General features: G+C 42.7%; 3 protein-coding genes across 3 annotated transcripts in view; 1 reads left to right on the top strand and 2 right to left on the bottom strand.

The window, feature by feature from the left end:
* Positions 1 to 688: 688 nt before the first annotated feature.
* Positions 689 to 10741, bottom strand: RBMX2 (RNA binding motif protein X-linked 2). Its single transcript, XM_046673168.1, has 6 exons — positions 10619 to 10741; positions 10311 to 10426; positions 8616 to 8667; positions 3559 to 3688; positions 1713 to 1890; positions 689 to 1264 (listed from the first exon to the last, which is right to left on the bottom strand). The coding sequence occupies exons 1-6, from the start codon at positions 10621 to 10623 to the stop codon at positions 762 to 764; spliced, it is 984 nt and encodes a 327-aa protein (XP_046529124.1). The 5' UTR covers positions 10624 to 10741; the 3' UTR covers positions 689 to 761.
* A 1798-nt stretch (positions 10742 to 12539) lies between these two features.
* The window catches only part of SLC25A14 (solute carrier family 25 member 14), a 51465-nt gene continuing 42392 nt past the window's right edge, over positions 12540 to 21612 (bottom strand). Inside the window, exon 10 of the mRNA XM_046672561.1 lies at positions 12540 to 12591. The gene's annotated coding sequence lies outside the window, so the exon portion shown is untranslated. The remainder of the gene's footprint in view (positions 12592 to 21612) is intronic.
* GPR119 (G protein-coupled receptor 119) lies at positions 19624 to 20924 on the top strand. Its single transcript, XM_046672564.1, has one exon. It carries the CDS (start codon positions 19917 to 19919, stop codon positions 20922 to 20924), a length of 1008 nt encoding a protein of 335 aa, XP_046528520.1. The 5' UTR covers positions 19624 to 19916.

Consider the following 21612-nt stretch of genomic DNA (forward strand, 5'->3'; position numbering starts at 1 on the left):
AGGAGGAGGGAATGAGGAATAACTGCTAAATGGGTACGTGGTTTCATTTTAGAGTGACGAAAACATTTTGAAACTAGATAGCAGTGGTGGTTTTAACGGTGGTTTACACTGCGAATGTACCAAATGCCACTAAATTGTTCTCTTTGAAATGGTTTTTATGTTAATTTCATCTCAATAAAAATAAATAAATAAATAAATTGCAAGAAAAAACCGTGGAGACATATCAACCAAAAAAAAAAAAAAAAACAAAAAAGAAGACGTTTAAAATTTCAAAAAAAGGGGGGGGCAGTGAGCAGGCTGATGTTAAGAATCACTATCACATTCACATCGAGCTGTCCGAACCTAGTCAAGCCATGCTTCTCTATGGTCCCATCTGCCAACAGGAAAGGTCACTGCAAGGGTTCTAAACATCTAGCACAAAGACTAGAATTCTAGAATTGCCTGATATTTCCTCTTTCCTGGACATTTCACCATAAAGTGGGGTCACAAATTCAAGGGCCATATGCTTGAACCCAAATTTAGGATACATACTCTGATTAAGTACCAAGGGTATTCCCAGGGACAACAGCTTTCGCTCAAAACTCCAGGACACTTGACTGTTGAAACTATAGCTCTCTCACTCACTCTACACTCAAGAGATTACAACAATGCAGCCTCAGAGATTTTACATATAGCAACAGTCAAAGCATAATTGAATTTGATTGCATTTTAGAAACATAGCTCATTTCCAATTCTACCAAGCAGCTGAACGGGCTGCGGCTTCAGTGATGCCTGCGGTCACTGGGATTAGAGGACTCCTGGTCCCAGGAGTGCCGGGCTCTTTTATGCCTATGAGATTTATCTCGGCTCCTACTTCGACTTCTGTGGCTGTGCCCCTCAGAGCGCTCACTGTGCCAGCTAGAATGTGTATCTGGGTTTCGGCCTCTGTCTCTATCCCTGTTCCTTTCTTCTCTTTCTTCCCTCCTGCTTGAGGACTTGTGTTCGTGCCTGGGCTTCTCCTTCTTCAGCTCCCTCTCTCGCTCCTCTGCTCCACTGCGGCAAGTCGTCCTGACCTCAGGGGAGCTGGGGTGGTGCTTCCGAACCTCCCTGGACTCTGACTTCTGACCCCTCTCTGAGTTCTTGCTGCTATGCTTTTTCGAGCCAGGGTCATCCTTTTCCTTTATTGTCTTGCTTCTGGGCGATGAAGAGGAGGCTGGCTGCTCTTCCTGTACCTCTCGGTCAGTCTTCTCTTTGTCTTTCTTTCTTTTCTTCTTTTCCTTTTTGTCTGGAGGAAAAAAGGGGCTCAATCAATGAGAAAAGGAAGATGGAGGAGATGTAAAAGAAAAGCATCCCTGGCAGCAGCATGAAGCAGTCACAGCCTATACTTCCAGAAAAGTGCCTCCAAGAAGCCAAGCTGGATGTCTGTCACCCTTGATATGTCAAGTTGCTGTATAAGGCAATTCCCACCCTTAATTACCACTTTAAAGACCCTACCTCCGAATACAGTCACATTCTGATGTACTAGGGGTTAGGATTTCAACATAAATATTAGGGGGACAGAATTCAGATGAGAATATTAGCCTTCCGCTGATACATCTCCTTTCCCAATTAAAGTAAGGTTCCCCACACCTTCCCCCTTCACACTTAAGAACTGATTATCAACTCTCAGTGAATGCTAGGAAGAGAAAACACTAAGACCACCCAGAATCTTCCCTTGGGTCTCAATGCTTTACCTTTTTTGTGTTTTTTTGTGGGTTTGTCATCTTCAGAGCCCTCAGATGAACTTGGTGAGGGGGTGCGAGCCCCACAGCCCTTCTCCTGGAGCCCTTTGCTCACGTCATCCATTTCCTCTGAGTCCTTAGGAGCCCGATAGTTAGACACATGATCCACTCGGATAGTTCTTCCTTTGATCTAAGACAGACAGCAATGCTTCAGCACAGACAGCCCTCCTAACAAACTATTTGAACCCAGCTGCAGAAAGCCACGATTTGAACATCCACTACCTTCCTGCTAATTCTATTCCTGGGGAAATCTCTAAAGCAGACCTACCCAACACATATATCCAGATATTAATTCGCTCAGCCCTCAGGGCAGCCAAGTGGGGCTTGGGCCAGCTGGAGCCCTTGAGGCAGTTGTCCTAGCAGTCTCATCAGTTCACCCCAGCGTGCCACACAAATATTTTCATGTTCTACGTGTGCCAAGAAGTGAAAAAAGGCTGAGAAGTACTGGCCGAAAGCACAAGCAGCATGGAAAACTGAGAGAATTCAGACGCACAAACAATGAATTACCCTCAATCTGTAACACTAATTTACAGTGAAACATACCAAGAAAAAGCCTGGCAGCTAGAAGGAATTCCTGAAATCGAGCTCAATGCTACAGCTGCTTTCTCGATACAGCAATTAGGATGAGGCCAAGGCAGACCAACGGTTGGGAGGCGGGAAGGAATCTAGGAAAGACCACTCTTTTCTTTGGCCTTCACACTTTGCTCTACCCCCACCATACTGGAACAACTGGCTCACACTGATACTTACACTGTGAATCACAACTCTCCGGGTGAACAACACAACAAATTAACCCCTCACTTAAAACAAAAACTTTCAGGCAAATACAGATTTATTCTATAGGCAAAGTCATCTGAAATTTTAAAAGTCTGGCTTTTGTTGTTCCAATACAAGAGCAGATTTTTATTCTTACCTTTAAGCCTGAGGAGCTTCTGTCATCTATCCTATTCCCCATTTCAACACATTTTGAAAACCCTCCTTCTATGGTGACTCCTTTGACTGCGGGCCCTCTTAAAAATCAAGCCTAGAACCTTGTTCCACCCTGTCCTATAGCCTCCAGCTGTTCCATACTGGTGCAATCAGTGACACACTCTCCAAGTCAAGAGTCAGCTCCCAACCTGTGACAACGCTCGCTCAACTGCAGTGCTTTTCCTAAATGAGCACAGGGACCATGCGGAGCACAGAGAAGCCTCACTTGCCCCATCTCCTTCTCTCAGCCCAATGTCTCCCTTCCCAGGGTGGGAGCGAGAGGGCACAGAGGAGAGAAAACTTCAGAATGAGTTACTTATGTAGAATTTGTCATCAGATTTTAACTAGAGAATTTCCAGGGCCCAGTACTGCTAAGTCAGTGGAGACATATGACAGACATACACAGCTATGTCCTAGGTCATGAAGCCATGATGGAGTCCCAAAACCCCCCAACAGAGAACAGCATGGGAGAGCAGTGTTTGCTAGTCTCTTCATTCTCCAATACATCAGAGATGAGACTAGAGTGTGAGGAGCAAAAGTGGAGAAATAGACGCCTGGCTGGGGACGTGGGGCACGATATCCATGCTTCTGGGAAGATGGTTTGCTAACAGATGGGGAAAAGGAACAAGTGCTGGCAGGGTCATGAGCCAACAGAATTATTTCCTGGGATCATTTCCTGGTTAATGTGTCCCCAAACCTCTGCAACCCTCACAACATACCCCACTGACCAGTACTGTCCTTGAGCCTGTGGCGATCAGGTGGGAAACGAAACCAAACCCCTACACACAGGAGAAGTCAGGCCAAATCCCAGCTTAGTAAGCACACTCACCTTGATCCCATTAAAATTGTCAACGGCCAGAATTGTGCTCCTCTGGTCCTCATAGCAGAGGAAACAGAATCCTTTGGATTTGCCAGTCTTCTTGTCCCGTACCAGATTAATGTTAACAATCTCTCCATATCTATTTATTTTATAAAAGAGTAAGACACTATTGATTTAAAATGCAAAAACTTTCAGATCGGACGACAAAACAAAATTCAAATAATACAGTTTGTACAGGAGACACATCTAAAACAAGATGACATATAAAGGTTAAAAATAAAAATTTAGACAAGGATATAGCAGAAACACCCAATTAAAAAATGGATGGTAATATTAAGACCAAAGATGAATTCAAAGCAAAAAAAAAAAAACCATTAAATGGGACTAGGAGAGCTTTTTTGCAATGAAAAAGATCCTAATACATAACAAAGGTATAAGTCATGAAACTTTATGCATAAATTAACAAATCAAAAATGTTAATTAAAAAAACTATTAGAAATACAAAGAGAAACTAATAGTTAAAGTTATGAATGATTTTAACACACAACCTTAAGTTTATAACACATGAAGTTGATAAAGACAAGGTCAGAGGAATTACTATAATTAACATATAATTATTTAATATAAATACAAATAAATATATAATTAATAATATAACAATTATATTGTTAACAAATATTAATGTCAGCCTAGTAGATATACAGATAAATTTGAATCTTACAAAAAGATGACAGTTTCTTCTCATGAATTCACGAAACACATATTAAAATTGACTATAGAATAAGGTCTCATAGTAAACTTCAACAACCTCCAAAAATAGAACAGATCATGTTCTCCAATCACAATGTTATAAAGCTGGAAATGATATTTGGAACAAAAAATATGCTACAAACTAGAACTTGAAACCTACTCTCCTAGCTAACAACTGGATGAAGGAGAAAGTAAAACAAAATAAAGAAAAAATCAGTGGTAGACTCTTTAGGGAAATAATGAAAATGAGAAGAATATATGCCAAAACTTAACGGGTTAACTAAAACCATATTCAGGAAAATCTGTAACCTTAAAGAATTTTATTGTTAAAAAAGAACAAATGAATGTAAAAGCAAGCAAATCTAAAGAAAGAAGATGAGAGTTAATAAAGATAAAAGCAGAAATTAATTAAATAGGAAATAGAAAAAAATTCTACCTTACTCCTTGTACAAAAATAAATTTCAGATAAATTAAAGCTTCATAAATTAAAAAATGAAGTCATAAAAATAAAATAGGAATTGATAGATACATTATAAAATGATCACATACATATACCTTGGCCTGAAATCTAGAATCTTACTTAATAGAAAATACTAGAGATGATTCAACTAAGGTCAGGAACTATTTAACACTGTTTAATTTTGTAGGTATTGGCCAATGCGATTAGGAGAAAATGCATATAAGAAATGAAAAAAGAGGAAGTAAAACTATCTCTGTCTGAAGATTCTATATGATAGTATGTATAGAAAACCCAAGAGAATCACTGATAAACAGTGATAAAAACCAACAGTATTCAGTAAGTTGACAGGATATACAGTTGACAAAAATAAATCACCCTCTTACATACAAACACTAATCAGTTAGAAGATATAATGAAAGAGAAACTCCATTTATAACAGTAATGAAAAAGATAAAATACTCAGAAATAAACTTAACAACAAGCAATGTACAAAGCCTATATAAAGGAAACTTCTTAAAACTCCTTTAAGACACAAACATAGACTTGAACAAACACAAAGACATCCCTTGTTCTTGGACAGGATGACTCAACACCATAAAGATGGCACAACCTTCCCCCAAGTTTAAGTTAATACTTAAATTTAATATAATCCCAATTAAAAATATAAGTTGTGTTTTCCTTTCCTGGAGCTAGGTAAGTTGATTGTAAAGTTGTTGCAGAAAAATGAACATGCAAGGATAGCTGGGAAAACCTTCAAAAAGAACAATGACGGGGAGTAGCTCTCCCAGACATGAAACACCCTGAAGAGCTTCTCTGACTAACTGGTGTGGGACTGGCACACGAAGAGACACACCAACAGAACAGAATAAAGCCAAGAAAGAGACCCAAGGACATATGGAAATTAGTAAGTGATAAGGGTGACATTCCAATTTTCTGGGAAAAATATGGACTTTTTTATAAATGTTGTTGGAACAACTGGACAGCCATTTGAAAAAGCATGAAATTGGATCCATATTTCACACTACACATCAGAATAACTCTAAATGGATCAGAGATTTCAATGTATAAAACTGAAATCATACAACTACCAGAAGAGAACACAGATGGGTGGCTGGGGAGAAATACTTTCTAATTATGACTCAAAATCCAGAAACAATAAAAGACTGATAAATTTCACCAAATAAAATGCTAGAGGGGTACACTATAAAGGGACAGCATGAGGGAGTGTTTGGGGTGATGGAACTACTCTTCATCCTAACTGTGGAGGTGATTACATAAATCTATGCATATATTAAAACTCATAGGACTGTACACTCCCTAAAAAGTCAATTTTACCAAAAAGTCACTTTTACCATAAGATAATTTAAACATATGAATGAATGAAAAAATAGTTTTGCATAGCAAAAAGCAAAGTGAAAAGACAAATGACATTATCAGGAAAACCAGTGAAGTTGAATAAATTCTATATGTTAGAAAATAATACTATTTTATCAGTGTTGATTTCCTGAATTTGATCACTATACTGAGGTTAAACAAAAGTATGTCCTTGTGTTTTGGAAAATACACACTGAAGAATTTAGGGATGAATGGGCATCAGGTCTGCAACTGACTCTCAAATGATTCAGAAAAAAATATATTTAAGTGGAGAAAAATAATAAAGCAAATGTGGTAAAATGCTAACATATGGGGGACTCTGGGTGAAGGGGATACAAGTATTCTTTATACTATTTTATAACTTTCCTATTTTAAGCCTGAAATTATTTCAAACTAAAAAGTAAAAGAAAAAAAGAATATAGGAGCTTGCTTGAAGGGACTCCTACAGACCAAATTGGGACAATTTGAGCATCAAGAAATAATGATGGTAATGTAGTAGGAAACATCAAATTAAAAAAAATAAGTCCATAGTAATACAATACATGACAAAGTGTTATAACAAAGAGTTAATATCCTTAATACATGAAAGGCTCTTATAAAATCAATAAGAAAATGAGGAATACTCCAAAAGAAAAAACAGGCAAAGGATATGAATAGATGATTTAGAAAGAAAAATAATAATAATGGCCTGTAAATCTATGAAAAGATGTTCAACCTCACTGATGATGAAATAAAGGCAAAGTAAAATAACAATGAGAAGCCATACGGTAAATATTTTTTTATAACCATTGCTTTTAGGATTCAGAAAAATGGGCATTCTAGTGAGAGTGGAAATTGATACAACCTTTTCAGAGTGCAATTTGGCATGTTTATAAAATATCTTAAAAATGCTAACATAGTGATCCAGTAATCTCACTGAGGAAACCAACAAGGATGCATACAAAATTGTATATACCAAGATGTACATTGCAGTATAATTTATAACAGCAAAATATTGGAAATAATGCCCATCATTTTTTAAAAAGACAATAAAGAAATGCACCAAAATGTTAACAGTTTTTCCTTAAAGTACATTCTATTTTCTTCTTTATACTTTTTCCTCTCCTGCTATGACTATACATTACCTTGATAATCAGAAAACAAAGTATTTTTTGAAAGCCACTGTTATCAGTGGCAAAGGCAATCTTCATGGACAGCAATGTGTGTAGCCAGAATAGCGAATTAGAATAAATACACACACTACCTGATCATCACTCAATGCAAATAAGACAGAAACAGCTCCTAGATGGAAGGCTGGGCCAAGGAGAGGTACCACGAAGGGATGGAAATTATAGGCTGCACCTGCTGTGAACTTCCCGATGCCCAGAAGTTGGAGAAAGCAGCCTCAGTCCCTGCAGGGCCCTCTGCCTGTGTGCACTGCCCAAGCCCTCGACCATGGCCTTCTTCTCATGTGTACTGCCCAGTTTCTTTCCCTTGGCCTTCTGTCCTATATGCTGCCCAATCACTCAGCCAGAACCTGCTTCCCCCTAAGCTGCATAACCGTTCAGCGAGGGCCCTCTGCTTATGGGATGGCCCAACCATCCCCTGCCACGGCAATGCCTCTGTCGGGGGTACTGGCTGTGTTTGCTTTCCCAACCCCTTCTGCCATGGTCCCCTGACTGTACATGCTGTCCGACTTCTCAGCAACCGTCCTCTGCCCCTGAGAGCTACACAACCCAGGGGCCATGGTCCTCTGCTCCTATGAGCTGCCAAGGCCCTCTGGCTCTATGGACTGTCTAGCCACTCTGTGTAGCTCTGGGGTTGTGCCTAGGCCCTCTCCTACCAGCTGCCACTACCAGTGTGAGCTGCCAAGGCCCTCTCCTGCCCAGTGCCACTGCTATCGTCTCATAGCAAAATGAAGACTATAAGGTTCTCCTATTCATTCTTGTTCCTCATCAGCCCATGATTCTCAGCATCTAGGTGAAGAGACTGGCTCTCCTCACTAACTTTACACTCATCTAGAAACAAAGAAACCAAACTACAGCCTAAACCTTTTGCTTTTTTCCCAATTCTTCTGTGCTTTGCCCTAATCCTACAATGCCACACAGGTGTGGGCCCAGAAGGGCCCTGTGATCCTATCATGGGTTACTCCTAGTTTGTAGAAACACGAGGAGATGGGCCAACATAGTATCTTCCTGAGAGTTCCAGTGTGTTCCAGTGTAGACCAGGCTGAACAAGCCCCAGTAAAAAAGGAATGAAAATAGACTAGAATCCCCACGACAGCCTCCTAAATCATCCAACTTCTTGGATTTTCCACATTGGGAGAGTTCTAGAAACCATGTCCTATGACTGATTCAGACTAGAGCAGAGGCTACAGCCCTCCCCATGCAGGGAGGCCGGTCAGCCTAGAATTAAAATAAATGGCTTTCGTGATGCCACAAAATGCATTATGGAAGCAAACTACTTTGATGACCCGAAATGCAGGAAATGAAAGGGGACTTACTGTGAGAACACACAGATGATGTCCCCTTCAGTCAGTTCATAAGGAAGCCCTCCTAGAAGAGAAAACCACATTTCAGTTCAACAAACATTTACCAAGTGCTGCTACACACCATGCACTAGGCCAGGCACTGAAGGTGCAAAGAAGAGTAAGCCACAGGGCCCGTTCTCAAAGAACTCACAGTCTGATGCAGTGACAGAAGCACATATAAGGCGAAACTAGTACAGAAAAAGCAGTGGTTAACTTTCACTGGAAAGGTCGGGGTCACCACCAACCAAACTAATCCTCCTCACACGCAAAATCTTACAGACAAAGAAGACAGTTTCCAGCACAAAACTCTGCTTCCACAACCATTTCTTAAACTCATCTGCCCTTTACTCACAAATTCATAGCTAAGATCCAAAATCAGTTTAAATAGCCAAATATTAACCCCCCCTCACAAAGACCAAGGATTATAAAGACAATTGTTAAGCATTTCACAGAAAATAACTTTCCATGCAAATGTTTCCTTCCTCATCTGTAAAATGGTGATATTAGTACTTACCTCACAGCAGTGTAATAAGAATTAAACAATAAAATAAATTTAAAAGAATTTAAAAAAAAAATATGGGGAGGGCAAAAGGGGGTAAAGGGGCACATATCTACGGTGACAAGTAAAAACTAGATTATTGGTAGTGAACACGATGCAGTCTATGCAGAAACTGAAATATGTAATGTACACCTGAAACTTACACACTGCTATTAGGCAATATGACCTCAATAAAATAATTTAAAAGTTACATTTCAGGGCTGGCCCCGTGGCCGAGCGGTTAAGTGCGCGCGCTCCGCTGTAGGCGGCCCAGTGTTTCGTTGGTTCGAATCCTGGGCGCGGACATGGCACTGCTCATCAGACCACGCTGAGGCAGCGTCCCACATGCCACAACTAGAAAGACCCACAACGAAGAATATACAACTATGTACCGGGGGGCTTTGGGGAGAAAAAGGAAAAAATAAAATCTTTAAAAAAAAAAAAAAAAGTTACATTTCAGCAACAACAAAAAAAGTATGGAAAAACTTAGAGAAAATAAACAAGGAGAAAACATTAGATACAAAACATATATATAAAAAAGGCTTAGCACAATGGTGCAACAACCTCTTGAACAAACTGTCAAATTACTGGATGTGACACAGTGAATATAGAGATGGTAATACAGCCACGGACAGTACGCAGCAGCTAATTAGACGAGGAAAATTAATTCTGAGCAAAGGGGAAAGGAGTGGCGGGGGACTGGGGGTGCGGGCAGTTAGCAGTAATATTGGATGGTGGCTAAGACCTTGAGTTCTAGAATCCCATAGTTGTGGCTGTTCTACTTACTAGCTATGTGACCTTAAGGAAATCCATTACTTTCTCTGCACCACAGTTTCCTCAGATGTGTAATGGGGGGACGGGGAGTGATAATATTGGTTTCTGAGAAACCAAGTGGCAAGACTCTCAGCACAGTGAACGGCAGACAGTAACTACCACGGGCACTGATTTGGCAGGGAGAGCAAACTAGAAATGGGGGAGAAAAGAGATATAGAAAACCAGGTTATGGGCAGACAGCAGAAGGAAATAAAAGTGGGTGATGAATGTCGGGAGGAATGAAGGGCGGGAATGCTCAAGTACTAGGAAGCAGGCCGAGAGTGAGGAGCTCTGCGGAAGGAGGACGTGGACCTCACCCAGGAAGATCCAGGCGCTGTCCTTGTACTCAGAATGCCAGGACACCTTATCTGCCACGCCAAGCTGGACCTCACGCTCATTCAGCTCGTTGATCAGCTTCACTTTAGTTAAAGGGCTGCAGCGGGAGCAGAAAAGCCGACAAGTAAGCGCGGCCTGCCTGAGGTGAAGGGGAGCAAAACTACGGGACTAGTTTTCTAGTCTCCGCGCTTCTCCCGCCCCTCAGCCCTGCAGACGCTCTGCCACCCGAGCCCGGTGGGCCACCCCGGCGGCCCGCTCCCGCTTCCTCAGGGGCAAGCTGAGGCCTTACTTCATCTCCGCGAGTCCGCGCTCAGCACCGAGGCATTCGCTTCCGGGCGAGGCTGCAGGGCGCACGCGCGACCCGGGCGCCGCGTCCCCATTGGACTAGGCGGAGCTCGCGCTGCGCCGGAAGAGTTCGGCCGCTCCAGGGGTGCGGCGCGTGCGCACTCGCGCGGGAACAGGCTTTCCTCCAGGAGGGGTTCGTTCCTCCCGGGGATTTTACTCTCGTCTCTCGCTTCGTCCCTTTGGGAAGTGAGGCATGGGTGCGAGCCTGGTCTATTACAGGACCCCCAGTTCCTGGACGATGCCTGACATTGATTGAGTTAGCTGTAAATGTTTGTTGAATGAAGACTGAAAAAGAGTCAGCTTTTACCCTCCTCTCAGTCATTTTCACTGTTCTGAGTCAGACTTTTTGTGAGGTGTTCCGTTGCTGAGTCAGATCCTAGGATGACATATTGAGGCCAAGGTGAAGAAGCCAGTTAGCAGGAATGCCAGGTGAAACACTGATCAACGGAGTGGATGACAGTCTGCAGATTAGGGAAAAGAGTGTATAGACCATGGGGCAGAGAAGCCAGATAACTGAGACACATCATTGTAAAGACTAGAGTAGATGGGTGATCTGAGAGGCAAGCAATGACCTCAGAGATGAAGCCCATGGCGGGCCTGTCTTGGCTCAAGTCACAATGATGTTGCATGTAGGCTGGCAGCATTCTTCTTAAGCATGGTGAGGGCTGGCATCCCCCATGAGGTTGGGCACAGCTTTTCAAAGCTGTAGGATGATGCCACATAGCTTTCACTCTATCGCTGGTCAGCAACTTACCTTCTGGAGAGACCAGGTGGCATAGTGAGAAGAATATAGACTCTGAGGCCTGGCAGACCTAAGTTCAAATCCCAGTTCCACCATTTGCTAGCCGTAAAACCTTGGCCAATTGGCTTCAATTAACTTCATTGTGCATTGGTGATAATATCACCTCACAGGGATGTTTTGAGGATTAAATGAGATCATTCACATAAAGTGTGTGTGATAAGAGGTAGGTATTACTAATATTAATAATAATCTTCTTCTCAGGTTCCAAATACCCCCAGCCAGTGTTATAAGCACCCTACCCTCAGCTTCTGCAACCCCCAGATCTTACCCTCGGCTCTCCCTCAGGAAAAAGTTGGAAATGGCTGTCTGAGAGTTGGAGGACTGCAATATAAAATTCAGGCTAGAATGGCCCCTTGAGTGCAGTCTTTCTTGAAGGTTCTTCAAGAAAGACTTTCAATGAAAAAAGCAAGAAGTATTAATTGAATATATATTTTCTCCCCTTGCCCTACCCCATTCCACAAACCATGGGGATTAACCAAAAATGTGTGTGCCTCATTACCCAACTCCTTTTCTGCAGGGGAGGGAAGGATTTCGATGTACCAGTCCCAACAGTATAAATAAATAAAAGGAGCAAGAAGGTTCTGAGCTCTGAGTGGCAGATGAAAAGGTTTTCATACTCACCATGCTCCTCTGGCCTGCATGACGGCACAGCTAAGATGCAACAGCAACCCAGAAGTGCCTAGCAGGATCTTTCCTTTTAGAGACCCTTCCAATTTGTATAGCTAGACAGAAGCAAAGCCTTTCCAAGGATTGCTTTCTCCCCGCAGGTGCCTGCCCTCTGCTGGGCTTCCTGGTCATTGGCATTTTGGCATCTCAGGCCAGCAATCTGCCCTTTCCTGGCTAAGTAGAAACCTTTGTAGTACCACAACTAAATGTCTCTTGGGCAGTGGGACAGCCAACCAGCAATATAACCAGTACCCAGTTTTTGAATTGTCTCCTCATATTAACCCTTTAGCTCAGTGTATTAGTTTCCTATTGCTGCTGTAACAAATTACCACAAACTTAGTGCTTAAAACACAAATTTATTATCTTACAGTTCTCAAGGTCAGAAGTCCAAAATCAGTTCCACTGGGCTAACATCAAAGTCTCAGCAAGCCTGGTTCCTTCTGGAGCATCTAGGAAAGAATTCGTTTCTTTGCCTTTTCTGGCTTCTAGAAGCCACCTGCATTCCTTGGCTTGTGATCCCTTTCTTGCATCACTCCAACCTCTTGCTTGTCATCACATCCCCTAATACTGCTCACTCTGATCTCCCACTTTCCTCCTATAAGGACCTTTGTGATTATATCATTGGGCCCACCCAGAAAATCCAGGATAATCTCCCCATCTCTAGAACCTTAATTTAATGACATCTACAAAGTCCCTTTTGCCATATAAGATACATATTCACAGATCCCAGGGACTAGGACATGGACATCTTTGGGATCAATTTTCAGCCTACCACACCTAGGCTTCTGCAACACGGAGTAGCAAAAGACCACTGGACCAAGAGTGAGGAGAACTGGATTCCAATCCCCAGCTCTGCCACTCCTTCCTAGTTGGGTAACCTTGGGTAGGTCCCTTCACCTCTTCAAGCCTCACCTTCTACTCTTGTAACCTGAAGATAATAACATCTAGCTCACAAGGTGTTACTTGAATGTATGAAAAATCTCTGTCTGAGCATAGTAACTAGCACAGAATAAGGCACTCAATAAACATGCTGGAAGGGGGATGTTAGCATGGGGAGAGAGGATGAGCAGTTAGCAAACAATTGTGCAGATGAAAGATATTAAGGTGCTAAAAGAGACAGGTAATAGCACGAATGGAAAGCAAGAGAGGGGAGATAACTGAAGAAGTACACATGAGTCCAGATTTATAGATTTCCTTGGGCTCAGGGTAAAAATGATCCTCATTTTCCACAATGGCTGGGCTTTAGCGACAAAAAAAAAAGGCTTCCACTTAGTCTCATCTCAAGCACCTTTGAAAAAAACCCAAAGCATAAAAGTGTCAGCTTGAAGGTCAGAGGTAATAGGATGGGCAAAGGCATAGAGGCACAAACTGGCAAGAAAAGGGGACTACATGCAGTCTCCATGGTGGATAAGAGTCAGGACAAGCTCTTGCTGGCTGTCCCACACAAGCTTCTTGCCTGTCTGCAAATTTCCAACACATATCGCTTACAAGCTGTACAGTCTTAGGGAAATAAGTCACCCTCTCTGTGTGCCTTGGTTTCCTCATCTGTAAAATTGAGGTATTAATAGTACCTAACTTATAGAATTATTGATTAAATGAGAATCTAAGCTGTATATTTAGCACAGTACTCAGCACCTAAAGGCCCCATAAATGTCAGCTGGTATCATCATTGCTACAAGAAGGCTCAGATGCCCCAGAAGTCCAGGGCTGTTTCCTCAAAGTGCCTCCCACTCCAAGAAGAGACCAAAGCCTCAAATACTGATTCTCCTACCCTGTCTTGCCCTATCATTTCTCCCAATCCACACACACACCTTTCTACAACTGCAGCACAGGCAGGTAAAAACAATAAAAGCAAAAGCAAATATATAACTATATATGTACATACATATGTGTGCGTATATATGTGTGTGTGTGTGTGTGTGTGCATTTTTGTGTGGTCTGAAAAAGGCCTTTGCAAAATGGTGCCTGAGCTGGAATAGGGAGGGAGAATTTTGAGGAGGGTTTTTTCTTTTGAAATTACATGAATATATTCTCACTGTGAAAATATATAACAAGTCAATATATATTGTGACAACCACTCTTCACCCCCACCAATCCCACCCCCCTGCTCAAAGTTATTCATTCTCTGTCAACAATCTCCTTTCTATGCATTTATACACACGTATAGCTGGAGTTTGGGGTTTTATTTTCATAAGGGTGTCCAGACTTTGCATATTGATGTGTGACTAGATGTAACAATCAACAAGATGTCTTGGAGGTCTCTCTGTAAGGACATATAAACCTATCCCATTCTTTTCACATCACTGCATAATATTTCATAGTAATGCATGAACCAGATTCAGGAAGAGATATTCAATGTCGCTGCTTGTCCTTGGGGAAGATGCAGCTAAACCATTACAGGCAGACGGCTGCTCTAGGCACCACAAGAAATCAGGCACAACTTGTCTTAGATATCTTCCTAGAGCTCCTCTCATGGGGGCCTGGCTCCACAGGCAGGCTCTGCTGAAGCCTGGTGTCTCCCCCACTCCCGTTCCAGCTGAAACTCCTGGTCCTCAGTCCCATGCCCTCAGGGTGGATGAAGTACCCCGTTGTATCCTTTTACCTTACATGGCAAAAGGCACTTCGCGTTTATGGGATAGCTTAACCAGAGAATAAGCCCTCTCATACTTTACCTTCTTCCCTTTCTCAATCCTGGTTTGTATGCCTTTCAGTGCTCCACTCTAGAGACTCTGAGAGCTCTCAGCCTGCTCCAGTGGGGCAGGACCGCAAGGACCAGCCACCGACCTCCCAGGAGGAACCACATTCTCTGTGGCCTTGACCTTACGGCATGGGCACACCCCTAGGACACACAGCTGAGACCACGTGGTGGTGTGGGAAAGGGGGTAGGAAAGACCAAAGGGGACAAAGAGGTGGGGTAGCTAAGAAAGATGGGAGGGAGCTGAGGGAAGGGAAAAAACTCCCAGGGGCCCATCAAAAACAGATTGTGTAGGGACTCAAAGACAATTCAATGGGAATAATGATGTTTTACACCACTACAGGAATCTCCTCTAAGGCCTTCCTGAAAGGCGTGCATTTAGCCTTTGCTTGCTTACTTCCAAAGACTGAGAGCTCACTATTTTCCTAGGCTGCCTAAGTTAGTTCGATTCAGCTTGTGGGTTCATGAGAGGACAAGAGAGAAAACAGGAAAGTGTTGATGGCTAAAAGAAAAGAAATATATAGGGAACAAGCAAAGGAAGAGTAAACTAAGAAGAGCATTTGTTGGAGGATGGAGGGAGAAGAGACCTGGGCAGCAGAAAATACCGGTGTAGTAAGCAGCATAATGCCTCTCCCCCCACCACCACCAAAGATGTGCACATCCTAATCCTTGGAACCTGTGGCTATGTTACCTTACACAGCAAAAGGCACTTCGCAGATTGATTAAGTTAAGGACCTTGAGATGGGGAGGATATCAGGGATTATCCAGGTACACTCAATGTAATCACAAAGGTCTTTAAAAGAGGGAGGAGGAAGAGTCAAAGCCAGAGAAGGGGATGTGACTATGGAAGCAGAAGTTGGAGTGATGTGCCATGAGCCAAAGAATGCAGGCAGCTTCTAAAAGCTGAAAAAGGCAAGGAAATTATCCTCCCCTAGAGCTTCCCAAAGGAATGCAGCCCTATCAACAATTTGATTTGAGCCCTGTAAGACCCACTTTGGACTTCTGACTTCAAGAACTGTAAGATAATAAATTTGGGTTAAGTCACTATGTTTGTAGTAGTTTGTTACAGCAGGAAAAGGAAACTAATACAACCAGGCACCTGAGAGTGGGAGAGAGGAAAGGACAACTTTAATGTGCATACAGATCACTGGAGATCTTGTTCAAATGTAGACTCTTCTTCAGTGGGTCTTGAGCTGGGCCTGAGGTTCTGCATTTCCACCCAGCTCTCAGGTCACACCAATGCTCTGGATCTGATACACACTTTGATTAACAAAAGACTAGAAAGAAGACACTCAAAAAAAGTATCTGTGTAATATTTTACAGCTCATGAAGCCTTTTCATATCCATCATACCTCATTTTATCATCCCCAAAACCCTGTGAGGTAGGTATTATTGTCCCCATGTTACACACGAGGAAGCCAAAGCTAAGTCACAGAGGTGAAGACATTTCTCCAAACAAAATCATAGAGGTAGTGTTGGGCTGGCCCCCAGGTATCCTGACTCCAGAGCCTGTGCTTTTGCCATTGAACGCTGATTCTCACCCCTGGCTTCATATTAGAATCACCTGAGGATCTTTTAAAGCTCCAGATGCATAGGACACACCCCAGACTAATGACATCAGAATCTCTTGGTGTGTGACTCAAACATCAATATTTTTGGAATGACCAAGTGAGTCCACTGCACAGTTAAGGCTAAGAACCATTGCACTAGAGCAGTGGTTCTCAAAGTGGGGGCCCTGAACCAGCAGCATCAGCATCACCTGGGAACTTGTTAGAAATGAATATTCTCAGACCCCAGCCCAGGCACAATGAAGCCAAAACTCTGGGAGTGAGGCCCAAGAATCCGGGTGTTAACAAGCCTTCCACGGGATTCTGATGAACACTTGAGTTTGAGCATAGGCATAAAAAGGGCCATCTCGACTCCATGCATGGAGTCAAGGGCTGGGGAAACAAAAATACACCTTACATCCAGGTATAAAATTAGGCCAGGTGCTAAACAACTGAAATCAGCCTCTTAAATGGATGTACCAAAGAATAAGAACTGTTCTAGATTCAATGCAATCCCTATCAAAGTCCCAATGACATTTTTCATTGAAATAGAACAAGGAATCCTAAAATGTAATATGGAACAACACCAGACCTCGAATAGCCAAAGCAATCCCGAGAAAAAAGAACAAAGCTAGAGGTATCATACTCTGATTTCAAAATATACTACAAACCTATAGTAATCAAAACAGCATAGTACTGGCACAAAAACAGACACACAGGTCAATGGAACAGAAGCGGGAGCCCAGAAATAAACCCACACATCTATGGACAGCTAATTTTCAACAAGGGAGCCAAGAACATACAATGGAGAAAGGAAACTCTCTTCAATAAATGGTGCTGGGAAAACTGGACAGCCACATGCAAAAGAATGAAAGTAGACCATTATCTCACACCATACACAAAAATTAACTCAAAATGGGTTAAAGACTTGAATGTAAGATCCAAAACCATAAAACTCCTAGAAGAAAACATAGGCAGTATGCTCTTTGATAGGGGTCTTAGCAGTATCTTTTTGAGTATCATGTCTCCTCAGGCAAGAGAAAGAAAAGAAAAAATAAACAAATGGGACTACATCAAACTAAAAAACTTCTGCACATCAAAGGAAACCATCAACAAAACAAAAGGACAACCTAAAAATTGGGAGAAGATATTTAAAAATCATGTATCTGATAAGGGGTTAAGATCTAAAATATATAAATAACACATACAACTCAACAATAAAAAACCCAATTAAAAAATGGGCAGAGGATCTGAACAGACATTTTTCCAAAGAAGATATACAGATGGCCAACAGGTACATAAAAAGATGTTCAACATCACTAATTGTTAGGGAAATGCAAATAAAAACTACAATGAGATAACACCTCATGCCAGTCAGAATGGCTACTATTAAAAAGACAAGAAATAACAAGTGTTGGAGAGGATGTGGCAAAAAGAGAACTCTTATACACTGCTGGCTGGAATGTAAACTGGTGCAGCCACTATGGAAAACAGTATAGAGATTCCTCAAAAGATTAAGATTAGAACTACCATATGATCCAGTTATCCCACTGCTGGGCATTTATCCAAAGAACACAAAAACACTAATCTGAAAAGATATATGCAGCCCTATGTTCATTGCAGCATTATTCACAATAGCCAAGATTTAGAAACAACCTAAGTGCCTATACACACACACACACACACACATACACACACAAAATGGAATACTACTCAGCCATTAAAAAGGCGAAATCTTGCCATTTGCAACAACGTGAGTGGACCTTGAGGGCATTATGCTAAGCAAAATAAGTTAGATAGAAAAAGCCAAATACTGTACGATTTCTCTGTGAAATATAAAAACAACAACAAGAAACAAACACATAGACACAGAGAACAGACTGATGGTTACCAGAAGGGAGGCGGGGAGGGATGAGGGCAAAACGGGTAAAAGCCCATATGTGTATGGTGATGGATGGAAACTAGACTTCGGGTGGTGAACACAATGTAGCCTACACAGAAATCGAAATATAATGATGTACACCTCAAATTTATATAATGTTATAAACCAATGTCACCTCAATAAAAAGTAAACAATAATTTTAAAAGGACTATCCTCAGGCTGGCAACTGGAAAACCCAATCCCCACACCAAAGCCTTTCTGATTCTTTGTAGGAGAGTCATCTGCCAAAGGCCCTCTCAGACTGTCAAAACATCCTGGAATATATTTGCCTCCAACTCTGCATCTTGCTCACCACTCCCTCACTTAAAACATTAATCTTTCCCATTTGTGCTCTCACCTGAACTGAGTAAATAAGCTTCTAATAGCTCTTCTCCCCACCCCTCTCTTCTTGGTATCCAAGATGAGAGTACCAGGCAAAAGGTTAGTTCTAATGCACCCGAGCAAATGGATATACAACCTAAAATAGGAGTGACATACACAGCTGCCCTCCCTGAGCCCATTTCACCTACCTCAGCAACACTGCCACCCTATCCCTGGAAAATGGAAAATTCCACAACCAAACATTAGTTCACTTTCCAGAATGCAATCCACCTCCTCTTCTCCTGTCCCAAAGATAGCTCTACAGGATCAAGACAGGCAAGGCTTGCAGTGACTACTCATGACCAGAGACATGGCCCGACATGGTGTAGAGAAAGTTCTCAATGAGTAGACCCAAGAGACAGCAGCTTTAGACGGGGAACGGGCTCTATTCTAAACTGAATGACAGCTATTAAAAATTCTCTGCTTGTTTTTCCTCCCCTTTTGAATCCTCAACTAACTGAGTTCCGAGGGATGAGATACAGGGGAACAGCATACCCTATTTGAGAGAATTAGAATCTGAGGTGTTAGGAAGCAAAAGATAAGAAACAGCTTAAATGTGTGGTAACCCCCCTGAAAGTATGGTGTGCCCTGAAATAGCTTGCTTGCCTTCACTTCCCACTTTGACTGATTATGATCATCTTGCTTGATTAAAAGCAGTCATAATAGTAACTGAAAATTAGTTATTAAGCAAATGCTTAATCAAGCTGAGATTAGTTGTTAAGGTAGTACTTGAGGTTTAGGAAGAAAGGAAGTCGAAACTTAATATCAAGTTATGGAGGAAGAAAAAGTGTGATTAGAGTCAATTATATCTTCTGCGAGACAGGAGACATGATGAATCCCCAGTCCCTCCAAACAAAGTCCCTGAAGCATCAGTAAAGGGAGAGAGCCTGGCAAGACATTGTGTACCAGGTACTTGGGAGTTGTCTAGTAACTTGGTTGCTGGAGGGGGAGGGACTAGCTCAGGGCCCAGGGGGAGGTCTGCTCTGGAATTGCTGCCTTCAGAGAGCTGGAGAGGCAAGAGGCTGAGGACTGAAAAAGAGAGGGTGACCAGTAGGTTCTTCTTAATGACCAGCAGGATCCCAAAGGTGGAGAGCTGCCAGCCTGGACTGCCAGTGATGATCAGAACTGTGCGGCAGCTCTGAACCCACAGCTCCTTCTTCCCCAGCCTGTGAGAATATGAGCTGGAGAGCCAGCATGCCCTGGTAAGTGGAAATCCTGCCACTTCAAGACATGGAGTCATCTTTCCTATTTGGAGTGATCCTTGCTGGCCTGGCCTCCCTCATTATTGCCGCTAACGCACTAGTGGCCATAGCTGTGCTGTTGTTAATCCACAAGAATGATGGTGCCGGTCTTTGCTTCACCTTGAATCTGGCTGTGGCTGATGCCTTGCTTGGTGTGGCCATCTCTGGCCTAGTCACAGACCAGCTCTCCACTCCAGCTCAGCCCACACAGAAGACCCTGTGCAGCCTTCGGATGGCATTTGTCACTTCCTCCGCAGCTGCCTCTGTCCTCACGGTCATGCTGATTGCCTTCGACAGGTACCTTGCCATCAAGCAGCCCCTTCGCTACTTACAGATAATGAATGGGCTAGTGGCTGGGGCCTGCATTGCCGGGCTGTGGTTGTTGTCTTACTTCATTGGCTTCCTCCCACTTGGAGTCCCCATATTCCAGCAGACCACCTACCACAGCCCCTGTACCTTCTTTGCTGTGTTTCACCCACTCTTCGTGCTGATCCTCTCCTGCATTGGCTTCTTCCCAGCCCTGCTCCTCTTTGTCTTCTTCTACTGTGACATGCTCAAGGTTGCCTCCATGCACAGCCAGCAGATCCGAAAGATGGAACATGCAGGAGCCACGGCCAGAACTTACCGGCCTCCACGGACTCCTAGTGACTTCAAGGCTGTCCGCACAGTGGCTGTTCTCATTGGGACCTTCACTCTGTCCTGGACCCCATTCCTTATCACCAGCATTGTGCAGGTGGCCTGCCAGGAGTGCCGCCTCTACACAGTGCTGGAACAGTACCTGTGGCTGCTTGGTGTGAGCAACTCCCTGCTCAACCCACTCATCTACGCTTACTGGCAGAAGGAGGTGCGGCAGCAGCTCTACCAGATGGCCTTGGGAGTGAAGAAGCGGCTCACCTCATTCCTCTTCCTTCTCTCGGCCAGGGATGGTGCCCCAGAGGGGCCCAGGGAAAGTTCCTATCACATCGCCACTATCTCCCACGCACAGCTTGATGGCTAAGACGGTAAGGGCAGAAAAGCTTCAAAGTGCCTTCTCCCTCCCCTCTCTGGGCCCTAACTAGATCAGATGGAGCTAGGAGAATGAGAGCACTTGCTTCAGGCAATTGACCACTCCCTGCACCCTCTCACTCCAGACTGAGAGGTAACTGAGGCAGAGTGCTGACGTTTTTTATAGTCAGTTTCCCCGTTTGCAAATCTCCATTCCTCTCTGTCCTTCTTTTGCAATGAGTCTGGTTCTCCTGTACAGGTATACTTAATTAAAGCAAGAAATGAACTACTGAAAAGATGCTTAAAAATCAAGTCATATTTTTGAATACACTAGAGCAGCACTGTGTAACAGAAATATAATGCAAGCCACATATATAATTTTAAATGTTCTAGTAGCCATGTTAAAAAGGTAAAAAAAGAATGAGGCAAAATTAATGTTACTGTTTCATTTAACCTAATATATCCAAAACATCATTTCAACAGGTAATCAATATTAAAAATTTACACTATTTTTTTCATGCTCAATCTTTGAAGTCTGATGTGTATTTTACCCTTACAGAACATCTCAATTCAAACTAGCCATATTTCAAATGCTCCATAGCCACATGTGGCTAGTGGCTACCATACTGGACAGCACAGCACTAGAGAAATTAAGTTCTGTTCTTTTTAACTGTTTACTATAGTGATTGCTTTTGTAAAAT

Source organism: Equus quagga, chromosome 10, assembly GCF_021613505.1.
Source record: "Equus quagga isolate Etosha38 chromosome 10, UCLA_HA_Equagga_1.0, whole genome shotgun sequence".
NCBI classification, from domain to species: domain Eukaryota; kingdom Metazoa; phylum Chordata; class Mammalia; order Perissodactyla; family Equidae; genus Equus; species Equus quagga.

Excerpts from the sequence above, each read along its gene's own strand:
- RBMX2 (XM_046673168.1), bottom strand. Across the intron at positions 8,668-10,310 it reads CAGCGCCTGGATCTTCCTGG|GAGGGCTTCCTTATGAACTG; the intron begins GTGAGGTCCACG and ends TTTCTCTTCTAG. Across the intron at positions 1,265-1,712 it reads CACAAAAAAACACAAAAAAG|ACAAAAAGGAAAAGAAGAAA; the intron begins GTAAAGCATTGA and ends TTTTTCCTCCAG.
- GPR119 (XM_046672564.1), top strand. The coding sequence starts at position 19,917 with ATGGAGTCATCTTTCCTATTTGGAGTGATCCTTGCTGGCCTGGCCTCC.